Source organism: Camelina sativa, chromosome 4 (genome assembly GCF_030686135.1).
Source record: "Camelina sativa cultivar CO46 ecotype springtype chromosome 4, ASM3068613v1".
Lineage (NCBI taxonomy): Eukaryota > Viridiplantae > Streptophyta > Magnoliopsida > Brassicales > Brassicaceae > Camelina > Camelina sativa.
The window spans coordinates 26146528-26170108 of record NC_141883.1 but is presented as its reverse complement, the minus strand read 5'-3'; the positions used below and the strand labels follow the sequence as shown (position 1 = coordinate 26170108).

Below are 23581 nucleotides of genomic sequence, written 5' to 3'. Positions count from 1 at the left end.
AAGAAAAAAAAAAGGTTGGAGATAGGACCGGGAGACAAACATTTGCTGATATCATACTGAAATCTAGAGTTATATATGTACCACAGTTGATTAAGCGTATATATATACATTACTAAGAATCGACCTCAAATATTGACAAACAATTTTACTGCATAAATTGTTGAAAATATAATATTATATTATCTTTTATCACCTTTAAAATAATATTGTAAATGTAAAATCTAAAGATGCGCCAAATAAAAATATACAATGAGAAGCACATCGCATAATTTGTGGAAAATGATTACTTACTTATTCACACTAGCTAGCATGAATCTTGAAAGATCGCCTAGAAACAGAACATTAATAAATTAAGGAATAAACCGTTAGGGTGTAACGCTATGGGTTTTCTTTAGCATCGTTTAAAGATTGTGTTGTCAATAATAGTAAGGTTGTTTTTTTTCTTTCTTTTTTCCAAGTAGATAATTTTACTTTTTTGAAGTAGATGCCAATATTATTTGGTCTGGATTTCTTATAGACCAAATCCAGGGTGCTTCAAATTAGTATTATATGCCATTGTGGTCCAGAGGATCTCACATGTTGGGATTTACCTTTACTTAACTTTACTAATTTTATAAGTGATTAATTTTTGTTATAAATCTTGTTTTCAACATAAAATCAAAACCAAATCTCAAAGAGATCTTATTTTGGCAAGGAAAAGGATAGGCACATATAGCCATATACAGTATATACAATAAGCATGTCTTTTAATTTACACGCATATTTTTAACACAATTTAGCCATATTTATATATTTTAAAAAATAAATTTCATTGTGTTAAATTTATGTTTTACGTTTAATATTTTTTTTTGGTTTTAATTTACATTACAATTGCAATTAATATGATATTTTACTTTGGGCAATTCTTATAAATACCACTAAAATATGTTTTCTTTCCAAAAATAGTACTACACTTTAGTTTTTTCCAAAAATACCACTAAATACATTTTTTCCAAAATTACCACAAAATTGAATTAAATTTTAATACTAGATATTAATTCTTAAATCCTAAATACTGAACCCTACCTTTTAAAAACTATACCCTAAAACTAAATTTGTCAATCCATACCTAAAAAAATTACACCCTTAACAATCAATTTTTGGTGGTTGTGGTATTTTTAGAAAAACAAAACTTTTGTGGTATTTTTGGAAAAAAAAACAAAAAAACGGTATTTTTGAAAAAAAAAAAATAGTGGCATTTTGAGGAATTACTCTTTTACTTTTACACTTGACTAGTCATTTTTGAAATGTACTTTCCAATTAAAATTAGTTAGATATCATATCTTTGGAAGCCCTTGTAAATAGAGAAACATCAAGAGAGTCACTGTCTTAGTAAATATTATAAAATCATTATCATTGTATTTGAAACCCTACTCGTCTAACTCTTGCCAAAATCCAGAAATAAAACAATGTCACACACCCCATGTGACAATTTTTTAGCCGATGATGTGGACCTTGTGAATATTGATTAAGAAATTATTTGGTTCGTTTCCCGATTGATACAAACAAGTTTCGTGATATGGGTCTAGAGACTTTTAAACAAAAACAAACCAGAAAAGTTTCATGATATGGATCACTTTTATAAAGAAAAGTCTACCTATTTTCTTCTATTTTGCATTAACAAATAGAAAAAACACACTTAATTAATAATTATATGCATATGTCATATGTAGTGTGTATGCATATATCTATTGTTTATATCAATCATTCTCATTCTCAAAGGTTTTGACATGCCCACAAGCAATCTCACTTGCCATGTCTTTTTTTGTTTTAAATGTGTATTGTATATGATACTGAAGTGTGTACATATGTATAATTTTATGTTATTTTACGATACATGTTCATCTTTATGTGTGTGTGTGTGTCACACATATCTAATCAAGTATATATCTATGCATTTTTTTTACCAAAAAAAAGGTATGTATATGCACTTATGCAGGTATGTATATATTATCTACCGATATATCTATCTATTTTCTATCTCCATATTCGCGAGAAACAAAATATAGTATAGCGATCTGGAGCACTTCTTATAAAACAAACCTCATATAAATATCGATATTTGTTAATTGTTAGTCACCAATCAAAACAAAAATTGTTACACTTTCTGCTGCACCTCTTTAACTATTCGTAGGGCCCTCTCGCCTTCTTGTATATTCCAATGTCATTATCTTCCCTACAAATTCTTGTAATAATTCCAAACTATTTGTTTAGAGATTTTTTTTTTCTATAAAAATATTTGTTTAGAGATTTCTCTAAAAGTGTATTTTTATTACTTTGCGTTAATTTTGGCTGTTGTAATTTTGGCTAAGAATAGTCGAAATTGCTCAGCGAAAGTCTCTTTCTCTTAAAATGCTTATATGCGTAAACCATAAAACCAGGTCATACCCATTACGATCGGGTGGGGGATTAGGTACGTAGATAAGTTATTATGGATGGCAGCGGCCTAGCTGGGAAAGTGTACTTACCAAGTGAAAGACCGAGTGAAGTTCTTGGGAATTTGACTCGGTCAACCTATAGTGCCAAATGGGTTTAAATCGAGTACATAAGACATATTGAATGAGCTACCGTGCGTAATTTAAAAGATCTTCAAGAAATCATATTTGGGCATATATATGTTATGAATCTATACGACTGAGTGGGTATCATGCATCGAGATATTTCAAATTTTTTTGGGTGTTTGTAATCTGATTCGACCTATCGTTTCCATTCACCCACACAAAGAAGTAAAACAATACTTATACAAACCCAAAACTCTCTAGAAGAGACTCTAGACAGCGACATAAAATCAAAAGAAAGAACACAGTCTTAAACGAATAAAAATCATGCATCAAACCATAAGTTCCATGCAAGTGAACATTTTTCAATGATAGAAGATGGAGTGGTTTGATCAAAAAAAGAAAACGGAGTGGATCCACGTATCTATCTGCTGTCTGCATGCTTTAGCCAACTTCTAAAGTATATGGACGAACATCGTTATAAATCGAAATTGCATAAGTGTCAGTTTTTTTCAATTTAAAGCGACACTTAGATCAACATGAATGGAATATATATATTCACTTCACGTGGAAACAACCATTATCATGTAGCCAACCCAAATTAAATTTACAAATTTGGGGTTAAATTGACGTACTTTTTTAACAACCGGTGGTGTCTTTTTTCACAATCAAAGAATATATATTTTCAAAAAAATTATTTTGTCTTTGTCCATAGCTAATAACCAAACAAAATAATTAATTAGTTTCCAATTTATGTTTGGACCCAAAAAGCTGTCAGCGTCAGTAAAAAACGGACCCACGATTCCTAAATGTTGCCGCCTGTCCTCCTCACATCCTATGCTTTTATTAATTAATTACACTGTTTTTGTTAATCTCTTCGTATCTCAGTGATCCCATCGTTTAATATTCTGTTTTATCAAATGGACCCTCGTGTTAATGTTAATTACAAGCTAAAGGCAATATTAATATACATCATTCATTTTTAATACCAAACAAACGGACTAAATCATCTGATGTTATAAGCTCAAAAAAAAAAAAAAGATTCGAGGGTTAATTAAATAAAATAATTGGAGTGATGTGGTGGGAACACTAGTCCGTACAGAACATGGACCCCACGAGATATAGTACGTACAAGATAGAAGTCATTCCGATGTAGTTTTAAAGTTGGTTCGAGATTGGGATATAGTTAACCTTAGTTACCAAACACTTGGCTAAGATAAGAGATTGAGAAGATAGAGATCGTCATTTTTGTCCTTAGGAACCAACGAGGAAGAGGGGAATATCTCTCTGGGTTTATGTTAAACCACAGAGGTCAGTTATGTTTTGTCTATTTTACCAATTTTAGCTGCCACAATTACGACTTTGTCCCCTCTTTCACTAAACATCAAGCATTTTTTTTCCTCCACATTTCATTCTCTGAAGTTTAATAGTACAATATTAATTAAATAAATTAAATTAATGATGTTAATTGTATGACTAAGGTTCATAAGTTTAAAACTTAACCTTGGGAAGCAGATCTATAACCCTAGAACAATGTCATCGCTGTTAGGAAATTCCAAGTATGTTTTGAGTTGTAAATCAATTAACATGATACTAGTGCTTACTTTGTTGGTCTAAACTGAGTTTGTTGTTCATCAAAAGTGTTCCGTTAGTAATCTCACATTTAAAGTTATAAGATGTATAAATTAATATGCAATAGACCAACTCTATTATATTTTCCCAATATTCTGTTAAAAACATTAATTATGAAACTTCAAAATCATAGATAACTAAATTTCTTGAAATATTTTGAGTACAGGTTTTTTTTTCTTAAGATTAACATAAAAACCAAAAACATATTCTCTCGTATATAACTGTATAAGGTCATTTTTTCCAAAACGTGTTCTACGGTAGCTAAGGAGAGGGCCACCGGCCACATACATATATATATGCGCCAAATGAATCCATATAAGCGTTCTGCATATTTATGTCTGTCCTTTTTTTATGGCTTACGACACAGACAGAACAAGAAAAGAAAAGAAAACTTAGATATTATTGTGCATGAAACTTGAGCTACGTTTCCCCACTATTTTCCATTCATTTATGTTCCAGCACTTTCAAGCGTTATTCACGCTTCTTCTAACAGTTGTGATTCGATTTCTCTACCGCATTTCAGAAATTTGAAGCTAGCAAGTATTCTAGAACGGATACATATGAATGTATATACTTCTCATAGTTTTACTGTCTGAGCAAACCAGATTTACCAACCACGAGAGACATTGGAACTAAAGCAACAATAAGTTTAGATCTCCAAGATGAAAAGAAGTTGTTAGCGAGATGAAACGAGAATATGAGATCTCCAATTTACATTGATTGTTTTTACCAAAACCAAAGCCGAACCTAACATTAAAAAAATATATATTCAAATCCAAAGCCTGGAACGTAACGTAATATGAAGCCACACAAAGCCAACACCATCCTAGTATATAGGTGGGTTCCCTTTCAGCCCTTTGTAATCATCCTCTTTATTAATGAATCATTAGGTATGTTCATAGTCGGTGTAAATATATAGGGTCCGCACAAAATGGTACACTTTTTTTTTAATGACAAGAAAAGGTTGTACGAATTGATAAGTAGCTAAGTGAGTTTTTGGATCAATAGCTGAGTTTTTGGGTTATGTTCCCAGTTCCCATGAGTTCTCTCTAGTTCACTTCAAGTCTCACTCACGAGGAAGACAAACTATATAATTAGAATGTATTTCTAACCTCTAAATATAAAATTTTAATTCATAAAATCTGTATGTCATCAATCTCGAACACAAATAAAAATATATATTATCTAATACCCACAGAAAAAAAAAAATATGCAAAAATATAATTGGGTAAAAGGAAGCTACTGCTACACTTTCAAGCACGTGACAACGTCCCACACGTGTCATATCGCTTACGTCATCAAGTCCTTTCTCTTTATTTTTGTTGCTTCTCTTCTTTCATTTTTTTCTGTTTACCTCTCCACACGCGTTGAAAAGCAGCTGCAATCAAGTAAGTAAACACCCCCGACTTTGAAATTTAACCACCAGTCAAAAAAAGAGTCTGTAAAGTGTAAACGTCTTTTTACTGTTATAACTTCACATGCATAAATACCCCTCACCAACTCTTTCTTCATCGTCTCTCTCTAAACTAAAACTCGTCAGTTCTCTTCTTCTCTCTCAACTTCTGAGAACAAAATATTTTAAAAAAAAAAACTTCTTCTTCTTCTTCTCAAATCATAAACCCTTAAAATCTTTTCATCTCTCTTTATCAAAACTCAATGCCACTTCACAAAGACTCTGTTCTGTTTCATCACTTTCATTAGTCTTCTTCTCTTTTCAGATTTCAACTTCTTGAACCATCTCTTACCCATTTCTTGATTTTTTTTTTTTTTTTCCGAACGATGTTACGAGAATCAGACGGTGAGATGAGTTTAGAAACAACAAACTCACCTATCAGCAGCGGAACAGAGAGCTGCAGTAGTTTCAGCCGTCTATCATTCGACGCGCCGCCGTCGTCAACCACCGCGATTATCCCCGAAGAAGAAAGCTTCCTCTCTCTCAAACCACACCGTTCCTCAGATTTCGCTTACTCAGAGATCCGACGGCGCAAAAAACACGGCCTAACCTTCCGAGATTTTCGCCTCATGCGTCGTATCGGCGCCGGAGACATCGGTACCGTCTACTTATGCCGTCTCGCCGGAGAAGAGGAAGAGAGCCGGAGCTCCTATTTCGCTATGAAAGTTGTGGACAAAGAAGCCCTTGCCTTGAAGAAGAAGATGCATAGAGCAGAGATGGAGAAAACGATTCTTAAAATGCTTGACCACCCTTTTTTGCCGACTCTTTACGCCGAGTTCGAAGCTTCCCATTTCTCTTGTATCGTCATGGAGTATTGCTCCGGCGGTGATTTACACTCTCTCCGTCATAAACAGCCTCACCGGAGATTCACCCTTTCCTCCACCAGGTAAATATATTTATTTTTATAATTTGTATAACAGTCAGATTTTTCAAATAATAATAATAATAATTAAAATGAACAATGTAATGTGATTTATTTTTATTTTTTGGTTGCATGCATTGACTCTGTACCTGTACATAATTTGTTATCTTGTTCTGCAAGAACACAGACCTGTTCTTATCATGTCTGTCTTTTCCAGTTCTTTGAATTGTTATGAAAGAGTCTTTTTCAAACCCCATCACAATAATTGTTTTTCTTTTTATTACAAATTTAATTATTTTTATCCTTAATTAAACGTTATCTGTTCTAATCCAATTTGTTTTTTGGTTAATAACAGATTTTACGCGGCCGAAGTGTTAGTAGCGTTAGAATATCTACACATGCTTGGTATCATCTACAGAGATCTAAAGCCTGAAAATATCTTAGTTAGATCGGACGGTCACATTATGCTCTCTGACTTTGACCTCTCCTTACGCTCCGACTCAATCGCCGCCGTTGAATCTTCCTCATCGTCTCCGGAGAATCAACAGCAGCTCCGTTCACCGCGACGACTCACTCGTCTCGCTAGGCTTTTCCACCGTGTCTTGCGGTCTAAAAAGGTCCAGACTTTAGAACCGAACCGTCTCTTCGTTGCTGAACCGGTTACAGCCCGGTCCGGTTCATTCGTTGGTACGCATGAGTACGTGGCGCCAGAGGTGGCTTCAGGTGGGTCGCATGGTAATGCCGTTGACTGGTGGGCCTTTGGTGTGTTCCTCTACGAGATGATTTACGGCAAGACTCCGTTCGTTGCGCCGACTAATGACGTCATCCTCCGTAACATCGTGAAAAGACAGTTGAGTTTTCCGACCGATTCGCCGGCGACGATGTTCGAGCTCCACGCGAGGAGTTTGATTTCCGGGCTGCTTAACAAAGACCCGACTAAACGACTCGGGTCACGGCGAGGCGCGGCGGAGGTCAAAGTACATCCTTTTTTCAAAGGTCTAAACTTTGCGCTCATCCGTACACTAACTCCGCCGGAGATTCCTTCCTCCGGCGTCAAGAGGCCGGTAAAATCGGCGACGTTCGGTGGTAGAAGTAGTAACAAACCAGCGGCGTTCGATTACTTTTGATATTAAACGGTTCAGATTAGCACCACGTGGTTAGTCGGTTGAGGTCGGTGCCAGGGTTTTTGGTGACCGCCTTGTGACGATAGTTGTATATATTCCCTCGAAGCTGTCCATTTTTTTTTCTTTCCAGTCTTTAATATTTAATATTTTTGTTAATCTGACTTAATATATTAAAAACTTAGGTGACTTTTCACGCGATTTGTACAACAAACTGATTAATGTGAAGTTGTGAACTAATCTCTTTCATAATTATCATCATTATCAAATCTTCGGAACTTGGGAACAAGTTAGACTTAATGATATTGCTCCATTGGACTATGGCATAATTGGCATTATATAATTGACCATTTTAGTCAAACATTTCTTACATGTTTTTGTTACAACATCTTTTCACCGCTATGTCAAAAAAAAAATTCTAGAACTAGTAATTTATATTAAAACTCGTCACGCCTAAGACTTTTTTGAGTTTGACGGGTATAGTATAGAAAAAGAAAAGAAGAAGATTCCACTTTTGACAAATGTAACACATGGAAGTCATATTTGCTCTTTGTTTAAACCTCTACGAGTCTTTCGAATGTCAAAAAAGGGCGAAATAAAAACGTTATCCATAAGGGTAGGAAACTGCTTTACTAGATCCGACCAGTTGCATGATCTCTTCTGCTTTCGATTCCTTCTGTTCAGTTTCAACTTAATTAAGAGAACATTAATAAACTATATATAGACGGCAAAGACGAAATTGTTTTCTTTCTCTTATAAAGTATGATCGAAAGGCGTTCTTCTAATATACTCGTTTAAGCTTATATAAAGTGGTATCAATATGTTTAATGTCATTAATTGATTTCATTAGATACATTGCATTCATAATTATAATTGGAGAATGTATTTTAAAAGTCTGGAGTTTAAAGCAAGTTGGTGAATAATTTAGCTGAAAATTTTGGGCATGTTTGAAGCATGTTCCCAAGTTCATCCCATAGCATAATGTGGCCATCTAGAAACTAACAAAAGGCCTTTGCCTATGGATTGCGTAAAGAGGATTTGTCTGCAGACCAATACTCTTTAAGTATAAGTAAGTGTGTAAACTAAACAAAATTAAAAGAGAAAAGAGAGTTATACTATAGCTTGATGGTTTTGTCTATCTTATGAGTAACACAAACAATATATACGTACTTTCTTGCTCACATTATATTCATCACGTCGAGCATTAATGATGTTATATATTGTTCAACCAACCAACCAACCAACATTGCTTGATTTGCCTACCTCTCTTATTAATTCTTATATCATGATGTGCCATATGCCCATAGTTGACTAATAAGGACTAAAAACAAATAAGTGTAAATCAGTAACATGATGTGAAAATTATGAGTGTATAAACTATACATAAAAAGTAACCTCTTTATGAGATTTTCTATGAACTTTAACAGTTTAAGAAATTTATAGAAGAGATTAGTAGTAGAAGCCAGAAATGGAATGATTATTCCATAATTAGAAACCATATAAGCGCACACACACACCACCGTGAAAATGTTAGTAAAAAAGAAAGGAGAGAAACAGAAAATAATAAAGCTGAAATGTCAATGATTAGACAATTCAATACAAATTGTTTTGGACAATGCATAGAAGTTTTGTCTCTCCTAAAATGTGTAAACATGGACCACACACAAGATTACCGTCACGTCTTCTGTTGTTAATTATAATTAATAGTATTGTTGTTGTCACAATAATTACCACAAGATTAAAAATAAGGAGATAATGGTACTACTATTTTACTGGTTACGCATGGAAGAAAAACAAAAAAAATACGTAACACAAACTCAAAAGTCAAAATCTTGTTATAGGGAGAGGTGTTTCTTTCGCAGAAACCGAGGTTTGTAACTTGTCATTATTCCATTCTCACTCGCCTACGTGGACCCGAGAAACTTCCCATGCAATTAAATAATTTGTATTTCGTCAACAATTATTAGATAACTGAATTATGTTTTTCTCATTTTGATAATTGAATCAGTTTCACATACCAAATTAACACAAGTTGTATTACACAACGTATACTAAACGTTGGTTCTTTTTTGGCCAAGATACTATTCAACGTTTATGTGTTTGAATGCTTAAATTTGCAGTTTGTCCACACAAAAAAAAATGTTTTATACCTTCTATCCCAATTCTACAAGAATCCTTGCTAGCATACAAAGATATATAGGAATGGATACAGTTGGATTGCGTCTATTGGTGATAGAATTATACACATGAGGTGCTTATTGGTCTTGAACTTGGATAAAGCTTTTTTTACTATGGATTGCTCAAACCTTCTATTGATGATGTCAAAATATCGAAAATTGACCAACTTTTTCATCAGAATTGAAGGATTTTATTTATTTCAAAGATAGATTTGCTAGTTTTGATATTAGATTTATTTCCTGAGACGAAAATATATGTGCCAATGAACTTGCGAAATATGCAAGAGCAAGAGGTTGCTAAGTAGACAACTTATCCAAAGTCCAAGAAATCCATCTCTAGTTTATGTATGAAATCCAAGGATCAAAACAAAGTGAGTCTAACTACATTATTGATGTACGAGTACCACTTGTAACTTGATTTAACTTCAATCGTTTGAAAATGCTTTTGTCACAAGTTTTTAAGATTCAAATCACCAACTCAACTAAGCTTTTCTGCCGTATCAAGTCTGCAATGCATTCATTGGTACACATTTTGTTTGATCATTAAACTCAAAGATCGATTGTGACACTCTGTTCGTAATAGTATTAAGCATGGTTCTCTCCAAGCTATATTTATGTTTTTGATGACAACGAACATGATGCCACTACGACTGAGGCTCTTCCTCAAGATTCTTTCTCTATTTAGTCGTATGTCAGTTTCATCTCCCACACGACATTTCGATTTAAAAGTTTGTGATGATGTATTATTAGCAAGAGGACATAGTTGTTTGAGGTTGGTAGGGAAACTAGAGTTAGCTAGATGTACAATTAATTAAGGACATTGTAAGTTGCACTTGTTCAGTGACTAAACTCCCCTATACTTCAGAAAATTATATAAAAAGAATATCATTTCACACATAAATGTTTGTTCATTCCTATCTCTGGTCTAGCTTTAAACCAATGTTTTTAAAACCGAATCGGAAGGTGAACCGGAAGTCTTTCGGATCACTGGGTCAACTGGTCGGAACGGTTGAACCACGAGTCAATTAGCTTAGTGGTTTGTCTACATTTTATAAATATAACATCTACTTTTCAATAAATATATGAACAAAACATATATAATGAAGTAGTAAACAACTAAAATTAAACTTTTAAATGATTAGATAAAATAACTAAGTGATTTTTCTATAAATAACAACATTTAATTTTAATTTAGTTTGAGTTTGAAGTGTGATAAAAATAAAATATTTTTATTTGATATTGACCCATTAGTCCGACATGCCGGTTCAACCACCGGTTCATGGGTTTTTAGCGGGTTTTTCCGGTTTTTTGCGGGTTTATAGTTGTGTGGTTTTTAGAGGTAACCCGGACCGGAATGTCTACTGGGTCGCGGTTGGACCGGTTCGACCGGCCGGTCCGGTCCGGGTTTTAAAACATTGCTTTAAACTTGATACTTGTCTCATTGCCACACAAATACAAGGGAACATAGTAGGTGATCGGGTATATCCATATGTACATACATATTAAATAACCATTTCCTTGTATCATCGGACTTAAGCTTGTGAACAATAGACATGTAATGAATATAGAATAATTGTAATTAATAATTGAAAGCACACATAGAATAACATGATTTGTTAGATCTTAATTAAGTAAAAAAAAATAAAAGAAAGAAGAGAAGTGTGACAACACATGGGATGTACCCAACAGCATAAGGGACAGCTTCACCAGTCTGATTTATGCCACTGTCCCGTTCTTGTCTTCTCTCTGCCCCACCACCACTCCTTTGTTTTACCTTCATTAGTAATATTACTATATAATTTCACTTAGAGCATCGTTATCCCAGCAACTATTGATTGTTACTCCAAAAAATATATTTTAATGATTTTCTTTTAATATTATTATATATTTAAATAATAAATCTAAAAATAGAAAATTAACTAATTAGATGTTGCCATTTGTGTTGAGTAACGCTTCTTCGTTTCTATAGAAAGTAACGTTATTCAGTTTTTTTTTTTTTATTATTACTTTTAAGTTTTTAATTAAGAAAATCTCTAAGAAAACCCCCAATAATCATGCTCTTAGTGTTTAATCTAATCATAATGCCATCACATGTTAGAATCAACAAAACAAAGAAAAATAATATCTGATTTTTTAGCAGAAATAAGTACCAGCAGCTTTGTAAAACATTTAACAAAAATGTATTGGTATTGCAAGTAACTCTGATATTAACTTTGCGAATGGTAAAACCTAGTGAAATTTATTTGGTATTTTGTTTGTAATATAGTATGCATGCATGTATGTCTCTCTGCTAAGTGCTTATGACATGTCGACATCTACTCAATATACTCATTTCATCGAGGTGATTATTCTCGTCGTCGCTGCTATATTATACACATGTAAACATATACTGTACTAGTACATTATATTTGTTAAGCGAACTGATAGATGCCACGTGACGGTCAGGACACGTCGCCACTTGTGAGATTCTGTTCCAATTACTTGTGGAATGAATTATGTTATGTCGCAGAAAAAAAGGTTGACGAGATTTCCAATTATCCAGCCACTCATTTATTAACGGTCACAAAAAGCATCAAACTACAGTTTCCCATTCATTTTTCTGTTTTTTTATAAAAAAAACTCGAAAAGATAGTAATAGTATCCATCTATATGTGTTATTTATTTTTGTGTTTATATTACTACAATTTATCCATTTAGTATTCTTATTATTTTGTAAGAAAAAAAAATACAGGTTGACCATAACCAAAAAGAAATACTACTACATACATGTATAGATAGTCCCGTTGCACGAAGAGTTCAAAACGTGACGTTAGGCGCGTGCGGGTCACCGAAACTTGTGCCTAGTCAGAGACCTTGTGGTATAGTCTTACGTGGTCTACCTCTGCCACAATTCAGATCAATACAGAAAATATTATTATTATTGTCTACTACAGAGTACAGAGTAGAAGAAGTAAATATATTATCGTCGTTTTGCGAGGCTTTGAATTAAGCAGTGGTATTAATTAATGTAATAAAAAAAAAAGTAGGGATTTTTAGGTTAAAATAGGCCTGTGAGTGATACCGTAATGTCAATGATGTGTCTGGTCAGACCCCATTTAATATTGGTTCAGACCACATTAGCCAATTGGTACTCACTTTGGGTCCAAAACCATACGCTTTAGTGCAAATCATATAGTAGTAATGTTTTTGTACTACTAGTATTTATTCAACTTCATGGCGTTAGTATGAGTGATGTTTTCGTATAACACTTTCACTAGTCCACTATATTATTATTCTCCATGGTGGAAAAAACATCTAAAAATGGTATTTTTTAAAAGTATAAATCTTAATTGTATTTTTGCAAAGCTATTTAACAAAACTAACTTGTGTTCACATGCACAGTCCGATAAATATTCTTGTATAATTTTCTTTTTGTAGCATAACTTCAGTTTTAAAAGAGTTTATTCAATATATTTTTAGAAGAAGATCAAATCTTTCTGTATTTTTCTAAGTTTAAAAATGTTTCTGAGATGGGTGATAGGTAATGAGAAATACCAAATTTTAGTAGTGGTAGATCTCACTTGTAGTATTCCAAAATGTAACCGGGTGTTCATCGTAGCTCTACCGGTGGACTTAGGGAGCTCTTTGGGCAAGCATATCATGTTGTCGGGTCAAATCCTACCAATTTCGCAAGATCCACAAAACTGGGCCTTCAATATATATAAAGCCCATTAACTCCATCTTCTTCATAAATTAACATTTCAACACCGGCGCGTGGAGCGCGTGTATCGAGAACACTACAGATTTGTTATACGCAGGAGAGATATATGGATAAACCCCAAAACTGAAGTGACAAAAAAAAAAAAAAAAAAACACTTCTGAAGCAAAAACCTCTTCGATCATTCAAAATCAACCTCCATGATAGAGCTCAACTCATCTCTCAGATAATTGAAGAACCCTTCCTACAGAATCTCCAGGTACAACAAAAAAGGTTTTGTACTTTAAATTTTCCTCTCAAAATTCAAGTGTGAAGCGTTGTACAAAAGCTTAAAGATCGGATTTTGCTTAGAGAATTTGGTTTGTGTTAGGCTTTTCTTATCTGGGTTTATAGTAGTGCTTGTTTCATTTTGATTCTGAGCATAATTGAATCTATTGTTTATGTAAATGATGATACAGTGGCAAGTAAAAAAAGTGTAAATGGCGTCAATATCAACCACCTCTTGGCTCTACGGAGGTTGGTTTCATCAGCTCTGTTTCTTTTATCCTTTTTTCCCATTTTCCTAGTTCTGATTCTGGTTTTTGTTTTTCTCCGATGGGTAAAGTATGCACAGAGAGTGGAAAGTTCAGTAATTGTATCTTGCAGGTTGGTTCTTGTTTTGATTTTAGAGTAATCTAGTTGAGCTATTGTGGACACATGTTTAGCTGTTTCATGATGTCAAATTGGTAACAGTTTTGTTTATATATATGTAGAGGCGGGTTAGTAAATGCGGATTTCCAATGAAGACATTACATGTTGGGATTACTTTTGGGGATCGATCATTGCGACATTGTATCAAATGCAAGAAAGAGGATGAAGATGAAGGTGATGATGCAAGTGAAGACACTAAAAAGATTAAAGAAGGGTTTGAGTATGTGACTGTTGAGAGGCATCCTTACTATAGTTATATGGATTCAACTTCTGGAAAACTCGAGCCAGCATCCGGAGCTCGAGCTAGCATTCCAGGTGAGGACTATTGGCCTGAAGGAACTTCGAGTCGGGTTAGAGCTGCTAGGGCTCCTCAACCAGCTGGTGAGTCTTCGAGTTTCCCTTCCTATGGGAAAAATCCTGGGAGTAGGAGAAAGAAGAACCGGAAAGCAACTGAGGATAATGTGACTGTTGTTGAAACGAGTGATGAAGTTTCGGATTCTGAGGATAGCTCTGAAGAAGAGGAAAACGATTCCTCTGACGGGTTTGTTGTATATGACAACGAGTCTGGGAGAAAAGAAGACGAGACTGGTTTTGAATTAGACAAAAAGCTTGGACGGCCACATCCTTTTATCGATCCTACGAAAAAGAAAGAGATTGAAAAGACACTCACGGGAGATGAGTCGTGGTGGAACTGGAGAAAACCGGAGAAAGAACAATGGTCTAGATGGCAGAGAAGACGTCCTGATGTCGAAACGGTTAGTCCTTGCAATGATTTCTGTGTTTGCCTATGTGCCTTTTTGCTTCTGCATAATGTTTGATACATTGTGTTATATGTTTGTTGCAGGTTTTTCTCAAGGCAATGGCAGAAACAGGACAAGTTAAGCTCTATGGGAAAGAACCAACACTCACGGAAACTTCTCTTTATAGAGCAAGAAGGCATCTTTTCAAAGAAGAGAGGTATCTTTAATCTAATGAGTTAACATCTGTTTTATTAGGACTTTTTTTTTTGAGTTTTCATTCTCCTCAGGCTGCAAGCTGAGCGGGAGAGATTAGCAAAAGAAGGTCCCATGGCTTTTTATTCTGAATGGGTAAAAGCATGGAAGAGAGACACTTCACGAGAAGCTGTACAGAAACATTTTGAAGAGACAGGTGAAGATGAAAACACACAACTGATTGAGATGTTCTCTCATCAAACAGATCGAGAATACAGGATAATGATGGGAGCTGATATTAGGATCAAGAGAGATCCTTTGGCAATGCGGATGAGGGAGGATCAAATTAAGCAAAGTAAGAAACTTTAACAGTTATACTTAAACTCGTCATGGATATATTCAACTGTTCAATTAACTTTCTCGGTTTCTTGCAGTATGGGGCGGGGATCCTGTTTACCCGACAATCAACTACATTCAAGATCCCAATGCAGTTATGGATTTCAGAGGACCCGATTTTCATGAGCCGACACCAAATATGCTCTCTTATCTAAAAGAGGTTAGTCTGCTTTGCTCAAACCAACGTTCCTTATCGTTCCTGGTCTGATTGTTTTCTTTGTTTCTTGTTTGATTAGAATGGCAAAGTTATCTCAAGAGAGATGCATGAAGCACTACTGACAAAAGAGAAAACCGAGCAGCTCGAGGTAAAATGACCAATCTTTTAATTCTCTTTCACACAACTCTCATTGAGAGATTTCAGGGTTTTTGTTTGATAAATTGTGTGTGAATGCAGGTGCCTGACATTGATGATGCAATGGCACAAGCTGTTGATATTGGTGAAAACGATGTGAGTATCATCAATTACATTAGATCCTCTTCTTGTTCTTCATTGTTTCTTGATGTTATCATGCTCTGAGGCATCTCTGGACGTTTTCTATTGACAGGACGAGGAAGACGATGCAGATGTAGAAAAAGTCGACGAGAAAGTGCCCAGGAACTGGAGTGTCTTGAAGAGTACCCCTGAGCTTAGAACCGCTAAGGTAAAAGCCACATTCTACTTGAGCCGCCTTTATAATTATATATGTGTTGTGTGTGTCGATGTCATGTGTTTGGTTTCTATACAGCCTAAACCAAAGAAGGAAGGTCGGATGTCTCTAGACGAGGCCGTGGATGATTCTGAGAACTTAACCGATTTTCTCATGGACTTTGAAGAGGAGGCTGATCCTTAAACCCGGTTTCTTGTGTTTCTTTCCGGTTCAATGTAAAGACGTGTATTACTACTCATTAGATATACCTTATTGTTCTTTTTCTTCGCTGGTTTTGCATTTTGTACTTGAAAACTGAGCTTATTTTGGGATGGTATCATTTTTGAAATGTTTCGAGTTTTGAGAAAGGATTGTAGCATATGGAAAGTATCAATTCATATTTGATTGCATGTATGGAGTTGGTTTACTGTTAACTAGTGCCAAACTGCCAATAGTTCAGCTTGAGTTTTGGAAGAGAGTTTGAATCAGTCAATCGGTTAAAGAAACAAGACGTAAACCAAAGGAATGATTTCACAATTACTATCACTGTCTATTTTTCTTTCCATCTATGTTGTGTTTGAAATGAAAGCCACAACTTGTCCAACATTATTATCTCGTGAAAACGAATTGGACAAAACAAAATCCTACAAATGGAATGGAATGAAATTGAAACCTCATCATGTTTACGAAGATGTTTCGGTGTCTATATAGAGAGAAACATTTCTTAGTCTCACTTGTTTCTGGTAATGACTCTATGGGTCAAGTCAATTAGTGCTCGCCTCGATCTTTTGACATTTTCGTTATCTGTTTCAGGTAGAGACCCGATTGCAGCTGCTGCGAGATTAGCATGTTCCATGGCTAACTCTCTTGCCCTCTGTATTCCCTTGCTCTTCCCAAGATACTCTAAAGCCTGTTGGAATAATCATATTAGAGACTTTGATAACGTATTAGAGATTCTAGGAGTTTTGTTTCATTAAAACTTACAATGTCAACATTCGTTGGATCTTTTTCTACTCGATCAACAACTTCACGTAGTTGAGGAAATTCTTCCATGGCAAAGAGGATTGGGGCTGTTATGACTCCATGGCGGATATCTGATAAAGATCCCTTTCCGAGAGAGGCAGAAGTCCCCGTGAAATCAAGAATGTCGTCTATCAATTGGAATGCTAAACCCTGAAGAATAAAAAAACTAATCAAACGTTTGTAAGAAAACGTAGTTGCAAGGGAGCCAAAGTTTTCATAAGATGACAACGAACCAGATTCTTCCCGTACTCAAAAGCTAGCACGGCAACTTCTGCTGTTTGCCCAGTGAGAACGGCAACCGCTTTGCAGCTGTTAGATATTAGAGATGCTGTCTTATAATATGTCTTCTGCATGTAGTATTCCATACTGCAGTCATGAAAAAAAATCATATTTGCATGAACAATCACAATTTAATATGATATATATTTCCTATATAAGTGGCAATAATCGACCCTGGTTCTGACTCTCAAACATAGATTGGTAGCATACAAGACTTGAGTAGTCTTTTGTTATGGTTATATTTGACCAGAGAAGAAGATTTTTACCTATAACGCTGCTCGGTTGTACTAGTTATTTCCATGGTTTCACCGGTAACAAGATGTTCTACCGCAGTTGCAAGTAACGCTACAACCTACAAAAGATAGACACAGTGAATATGTTTAGCTTCAAAGAAAAATGATAATTAATTCTTAGGACTGATGTCATTGATTTAAGATTCTATCATGGCAGGTGTAAAATAGCAGCCTATCAATCTCCGTATCTTAAAAAATGTAATGACAAAAAATATGAGGGTATAAGTTTCTTAGGTTACCTCTGTGTTTTTCAGAGCAGCGAGAGCCCCACAAGCCCGGGAGAGCAAGAAGTCTCCTGCTAATACCGACATCTACAACGTGAAGCCAATTTTGATCTTCATATCTAATTGTAGAACTATCGCCAAAAACAAAATTAATGATGTCTAAGACATTAGCTTTTACTGTCAAGTGAGTACCTTGTTACCCATTACAACATTTAAGGAACCAACACCACGCCTTGTATCGGCATCATCCAAGACATCATCATGCAGTAGGCTTGCAACCTACAATGACCCAAGCATTACTGATTTGAAGAAACTAAAAAGGGGAGAATACTGGATCTTGATGTTTAATGAATGTAATAAGTAAACTCACATGTATCATTTCAGTGATTTCAGCAATACCACGTTGCCTTACGCGTAACTCTGATGTGACTATATCTGCTGATTCACCAACCAATACTTCTGGTACACGTACGTTCAGCGCTGTCGCCATCAGTAATAAAACCTACAAACATGAAACCAGAGCGGTTATGATACCTAGAGAAAACATGAATCTGAACATGAAGACAAGATATGGAAATAGAAAAGAGATTATGGTCATTACAGTTGAACGAAACTGTTTTCCTTGCACACCCCTTTTGAAAAAGTACTCAGCTGCAGAGGCAAGCTTCGGAACCTGAACAGCAGAATATAGATACAAGTAAAGATAGAGATTAGCTTCAGAGCATCAAATCCAGCAGCAAATAAGCTTTCTCCGCACCTTTATCCGTACAATGAGTACGAAAGAGTGAAAAAGGCCACTTACCTCTGCAACTACCATCTCTCTCAACTTATTACTAAGAAGTGACAGCTCATCAGCAACAAGCGAAAACGGGTCAAGCTCCTCCTAGGAAAGGACAATCTTACTCTTTCAGCAGTCGAAAAAGAAAAGAAGTTTCAGCAATAAAAATAAAATGGCCCAACTGTATAAAATCAGTAACAAACAATGAGATTAGACTAAGAAACTAACAGTAGGGTGTTGACAGTTTGTTCTTACACAAGTGAAGCAATGTCCAAAATTGAAGTATAAGTGAAAGATCAACAATAGAGTAAAGGATCATAGTGAGCTAAGTAAGGGAAATAAGAACAAACCTCAACTAATGAGCTGCTCTGGTGATAGAGTTGATGACTAAATCCACCAAAAACCGGAGATTTCAATGAATATGATGTTCTGCAAACGTAACCCTACTAAAACATCACAAGGAAATAACACATTGGTTAGGTCACCGATTCTATATTACACATCAAATCTCAAAACAAACTAATCTGTTTTAACCATTTTCTTATCCCATCTCTCACACACACACAGGTAAAACACAGCCTGATGCATCCCCAAATGGGATCCATAAAAATCTATGGAAAAAACTTTCTCAGTGCACTATTAAAACGTAGAAAGAGAACACTAGCTTTGGGTATTCCATTATGTTCCAAACGACAAAATATAAAAGAGAAGGGAAAAGTTTTAATTCCAACAAATTCCCAAAAATAATAGATGGGCAAAATAAAAACGAAACCTTTATTCAATAAAACACCATACCCATGGTGGGTAATGATTAGAGACTTAGTAGCAACACAGATCATAAATCTAAAAACTTTATTTACATCTCTAAAAATTGCAACTTCTAAAACCCTAATCAGTGTATTTTGTTTTCCTCTATGAATTACATTGACGCAAAGAGAGAAAATGTTAAAATAACCTTGTGTGTAGAGACGTCAGAACAAGAGTGACCCTGATCGGGAAGGATTGAGAGACGATGAGAAGCAATAGATTGAGAGCAACCATAGAAGCTACGGTTCCTCAGAAACTTTGAAGAAACCCGTGAAACAGCCCTCGTGAATATCATTCTTTACGGATCCAAACAGAGGCAAATAGAAGCAGAAGAGACTTGTTCTCTCGTTTTGCGAATTTATTATTGTGTGAATCTGAAATCGAAGAAGAAGACCAAGAACCCAACTAGTCAAGAGAACGCAGCCGATCCTCAGCCATGAAAGTGTTACTAGTAAATTATTACATTTTCTTTTACTTTTACCAATGTTATTAAACTCAATGTTTTACCCCCAACTCAGCCCAATCTGCCAAGAAGCCCAAGCCCAATCTGGTTTACAACGTTTTGACTTTACATGAAAACAGAGATCAACTTGGCTACTCAATCTTGTCAATTGAAGATTTCAATAGAGTTACAATTGTTTCAGAGCAGCAATGTTAAATACAAAAGCTATGAACACGATCAGTAGTAACATTTGCCCACATATACAATAAAAAAATATTTTATACGTTTGCCACAGAAGAGGGATTATTTGTGAGTAATTGCTCGAACTCTTCATCAGTGCTCTTAAGCATCAATGACAATGGCAACTCTAAACCTCTCTCCATTAGTTCTATGTGTCTTGGCTTTATCCTTTTCTCTAGACTGAATGCAAAATATTGAGGGAACTCTTTTAGATTCTCTAGTTTTCCTTTGATCCCACTCATGAAGTAATCAAGCTTTGGTTTGAAGTTGTTCTCTATGCTGAATGTGAATAGTGCTGGACATCGTAGTATCATTCCTATCGCTTCTGTTCTTGTGTAACCTATACTCTCCAAGAATCTGACCAACAAATCACAATACTGTAAAGTCTCTAATCTTAATCAATACCACTAGTAACGTTGGAGAAAGCGGATGAATATTTTTTTACCTAAGCTTTGGGATGAGAGTGTGTTCGACACTAGAGACTAGTAAGATAGGATCTTGGTAAGCAAGAGCGTCAAGATCGTCGAAACCAAGTCTCCGCAAGTAGAACAGAGCAGGCTTGAGCTGGTCTTCTACGCTGCTAATGAGGAGCCTTGGGCATTTCTTGATCACTCTTCTGAACGAATTCTCAGGGACATTGAGATCATTCGACAGGAACATGAATACAGGGTTGAGTTCTGTTCTGATGTCGGAAGTGAGGATCGTAGGACACATCCCCAAGATTCTTGGGAGGTCATTTGGGTAGATTCCTCTCGATTGGAGGAAATGGAGGATGGATTCAATGGAGTCAAGGGAGGCTGAGCGGAGAAATGGGTTGAGAGAGAGGGCTTTGCCTGAGTCAATTCCCATGAGCTCGAGACAGAGGATCTTCTCTTTCATCTGGAAGGTTACGGCCTGATCGGCAACAGAGAAGAGAGGGTGGCTATGGAGAGTGGTTTTGATGGACGTTGGTTTGGTGGATAAGTTTGTGGGTTGAGATTGTTGTGGACATGAAGGTTTCTTTGGGGAAATGTAGAGAGACGAGCTCAGAGCTGCAGACATGGTGGAAGTTAGCAGAGAGAGAGAGAGATGATGATGATGTGGTCTTTGGATGGTCTGAGGAAGGAGAAGAAGAAGAAGAAGAAGAAGAAGCGTGTGAGGGTAAGGTGGATGATTGCCACGTGGCACTATAATGTGTCGTGATTGGTTAAATGAGATTGCAAAAATGTTTCATTTTCTGTAGTTTGGATAATCCAAAAAAGACATCCAAACACGTGGCACTCCTTCTTCTACAATGATTGGCTCATTTAAGATTACAAATCGTCCTTCAGTGTTCCCAATATGTAAGTTTGATCTTCTCTAGATTTGTTCATCTGACGAGACTCTTCCTCACAAATGATCTTACAATGTGATAGATAGGTGTCTTTGATATTTTCTTGATGATCTTATTACAATGCATAGATTGGGTTCACATACGTACTTCACCGCAACGACATAAATGATATGATCATGTCAGAGTTAAGTAAAAGAACGGGTTTCAAGTTCAGTTGATATAAAATAAACACAATGAGCAAAATCAAACAGAGTAAAACAGAGAAGGGATTTATTCATACCCTGGAAGGAACAGAGAGAGGAGGCGAGACCACACACACTCGCCCAAGTTGACATATAAAAATTAGAAAGACTCCACTCCAACCTAAACCAAGTTTTTAGATTTTAAATATATAAAAAATCTCCAAAAAATGATTTTGAAAAGAAGAATTTTTTTAGTGATTTGGAATCATATAGTTATGTACTTATGTTATATTGTTATATATAATACTGTTTAGAATAACAAAACACTCAGTTTCCATTTATATAAAACAGTAGGCAACAAGTTTTTTTAAAAGTCTAATTTCATTTTTTTCAACCATCGAAGTTTAAACTAACGATTATCTCCATGATCTCATTACCAACTCTAACGACAAAATGCATAAGAAGGCAAGATAAAAATGATAAACAAGATACAATGACACAAAAAGGTTGACTAAATTTTGCCGCATTTGTACAACGACAAAATTAAATTAAACTAGACTAAAAACTTTGTCGTTTGATATCTCGATTGAATCGATGGATGAAATCTTCGACTCGTCTGTTTAACTCCTCGTTCGACATCTTCGAGAACTCCTCTGACTCTTCTCTTACATTCTCCCACTTCTGCGTCGCCTTTTCCATCTCCTCAGCCTTCTTCCCCTTGTGAACAACCATCCATTTCGAGCTATCCCATTGACTTCGATCGTAACTTTTAGGTCTATGTTTGATCTCTTGACGACGTTCCTTAGTTATCATTGACACGCGTCCACGAGCCTTATCCGACTTGCTTCTCCCGTACGGTTTAGAGTTAACCAGCTTTCTTGCGTCGCAATTTTCTTCTTTAGTAGCAGTTTTATGAATGTTTGGCTTAGTCACTGACTCGTATTTTTCGATAGCTATGTTTTTCGGTTGGTTCTCATCACTCACCACTTGTACGGTTCTCTCAGGAACTTTAGCTTCCTTGTTAGGTATATACCGATGTTGTATAACTTTCGCTCCCACGGCTTCTTCTTGTTTCTCACTTCGGTTCTTGATATCTTCCGCCAAACTCACCCCATAGCCCGCGTTTTCCGGTCTAGGGTTTTCTCTTGCATCGTTTCTCATCGCGGCCACGTATTCTCCGTAGAAATCGTGATTTTCTCTAGCAGTGAATGCACCGTAATCAGCAGCGATGATGATGATAAGTGCGTTGGAGATGATGAACAAGATCTTCGTGTTGTTGAATATCGACGAAGGAGACACGTCGAGAACGTGGAAGCACAAAATGTAGATGAATATAGATAAGGGGATGGGGAGCAACGAAGAGTACAAGTTGTTGTATTGTTTCTTGGGTTTGTAATAAGGCTCGAAAATAGGGTTTTCAACAACATACGAGGACATTTCTGTCATTTTGTGAGATTGGTCGTGATGAGTTGGGCATTGGGTTTTAGGATGAAGGCTGTAGATTGTGTTTGATCTTTGAATTGGTCATGGTCGGACCTCTTTATATTGGGGTCATATGTCTGAATTATTGAGCTTATAAATTTTCTAATTTACCCTTTGTCATCAACTACTATATCTTACTTGCGGATCCTGCCACGATTCGCTATTTGTCGTTTCATGTTGATTTAACTTTTGAGTTACGTGGATTTAATACCCAATCGTCTTTAGCAAGTATCATCTAATAATTAATCTTTGATTTACTTTTCGTTTACCTGAAAATGTCGATTAAACATATATAAGATGTATTTTAGGATAGGTACAACATTAATACTATTTGTCTATATTGGGTGATATAAGCAAATCGTAAAAAAACATTTTTAGTCAAGGTACAGAGGCTTT

At 35.6% G+C, this 23581-nt stretch overlaps 5 protein-coding genes across 13 annotated transcripts; 2 read left to right on the top strand and 3 right to left on the bottom strand.

The window, feature by feature from the left end:
* Positions 1-5514: 5514 nt before the first annotated feature.
* On the top strand, positions 5515-7857 carry LOC104781859 (protein kinase PINOID). Its single transcript, XM_010506632.3, has 2 exons — positions 5515-6508; positions 6840-7857. The coding sequence occupies exons 1-2, from the start codon at positions 5949-5951 to the stop codon at positions 7609-7611; spliced, it is 1332 nt and encodes a 443-aa protein (XP_010504934.1). The 5' UTR covers positions 5515-5948; the 3' UTR covers positions 7612-7857.
* Positions 7858-13535: 5678 nt separating this feature from the next.
* On the top strand, positions 13536-16491 carry LOC104781857 (protein PLASTID TRANSCRIPTIONALLY ACTIVE 12, chloroplastic). 5 transcript variants are annotated; one of them, XM_010506630.3, is made up of 11 exons: positions 13536-13738; positions 13938-13995; positions 14093-14124; positions 14232-14924; positions 15014-15126; positions 15197-15456; positions 15536-15657; positions 15734-15802; positions 15892-15945; positions 16043-16138; positions 16223-16491. In XM_010506630.3, the coding sequence occupies exons 2-11, from the start codon at positions 13959-13961 to the stop codon at positions 16325-16327; spliced, it is 1581 nt and encodes a 526-aa protein (XP_010504932.1). In that variant the 5' UTR covers positions 13536-13738; positions 13938-13958; the 3' UTR covers positions 16328-16491. The 5 variants fall into 5 exon arrangements, with proteins under 5 accessions (XP_010504932.1, XP_010504930.1, XP_087367699.1 ...); XM_010506628.3 differs by having other exon boundaries at positions 13537-13738; positions 14084-14124; XM_010506629.3 differs by having other exon boundaries at positions 13543-13752; positions 14084-14124.
* Positions 16492-16636: 145 nt separating this feature from the next.
* On the bottom strand, positions 16637-20566 carry LOC109124523 (solanesyl diphosphate synthase 3, chloroplastic/mitochondrial). 4 transcript variants are annotated; one of them, XM_010506627.3, is made up of 11 exons: positions 19676-20566; positions 19071-19166; positions 18745-18825; positions 18544-18615; positions 18313-18444; positions 18135-18221; positions 17958-18029; positions 17692-17777; positions 17380-17512; positions 17108-17296; positions 16637-17033 (listed from the first exon to the last, which is right to left on the bottom strand). In XM_010506627.3, exons 3-11 carry the CDS (start codon positions 18757-18759, stop codon positions 16854-16856), a joined length of 966 nt encoding a protein of 321 aa, XP_010504929.1. In that variant the 5' UTR covers positions 18760-18825; positions 19071-19166; positions 19676-20566; the 3' UTR covers positions 16637-16853. The 4 variants fall into 4 exon arrangements, with proteins under 4 accessions (XP_010504929.1, XP_087367700.1, XP_087367701.1 ...); XM_087511574.1 differs by having other exon boundaries at positions 19071-19163; XM_087511575.1 differs by having other exon boundaries at positions 18745-18846; positions 19071-19163; positions 19676-19959.
* Positions 20118-22015, bottom strand: LOC104781855 (transcription termination factor MTEF1, chloroplastic). Of its 2 annotated transcripts, XM_087511577.1 has the most exons (3): positions 21802-22015; positions 20655-21667; positions 20118-20566 (listed from the first exon to the last, which is right to left on the bottom strand). In XM_087511577.1, the coding sequence occupies exons 2-3, from the start codon at positions 21248-21250 to the stop codon at positions 20248-20250; spliced, it is 915 nt and encodes a 304-aa protein (XP_087367703.1). In that variant the 5' UTR covers positions 21251-21667; positions 21802-22015; the 3' UTR covers positions 20118-20247. The 2 variants fall into 2 exon arrangements, with proteins under 2 accessions (XP_087367703.1, XP_010504927.1); XM_010506625.3 differs by having other exon boundaries at positions 20655-22015.
* A 91-nt stretch (positions 22016-22106) lies between these two features.
* On the bottom strand, positions 22107-23230 carry LOC104781854 (uncharacterized). Its single transcript, XM_010506624.2, has one exon. It carries the CDS (start codon positions 23147-23149, stop codon positions 22262-22264), a length of 888 nt encoding a protein of 295 aa, XP_010504926.1. The 5' UTR covers positions 23150-23230; the 3' UTR covers positions 22107-22261.
* Positions 23231-23581: the final 351 nt, after the last annotated feature.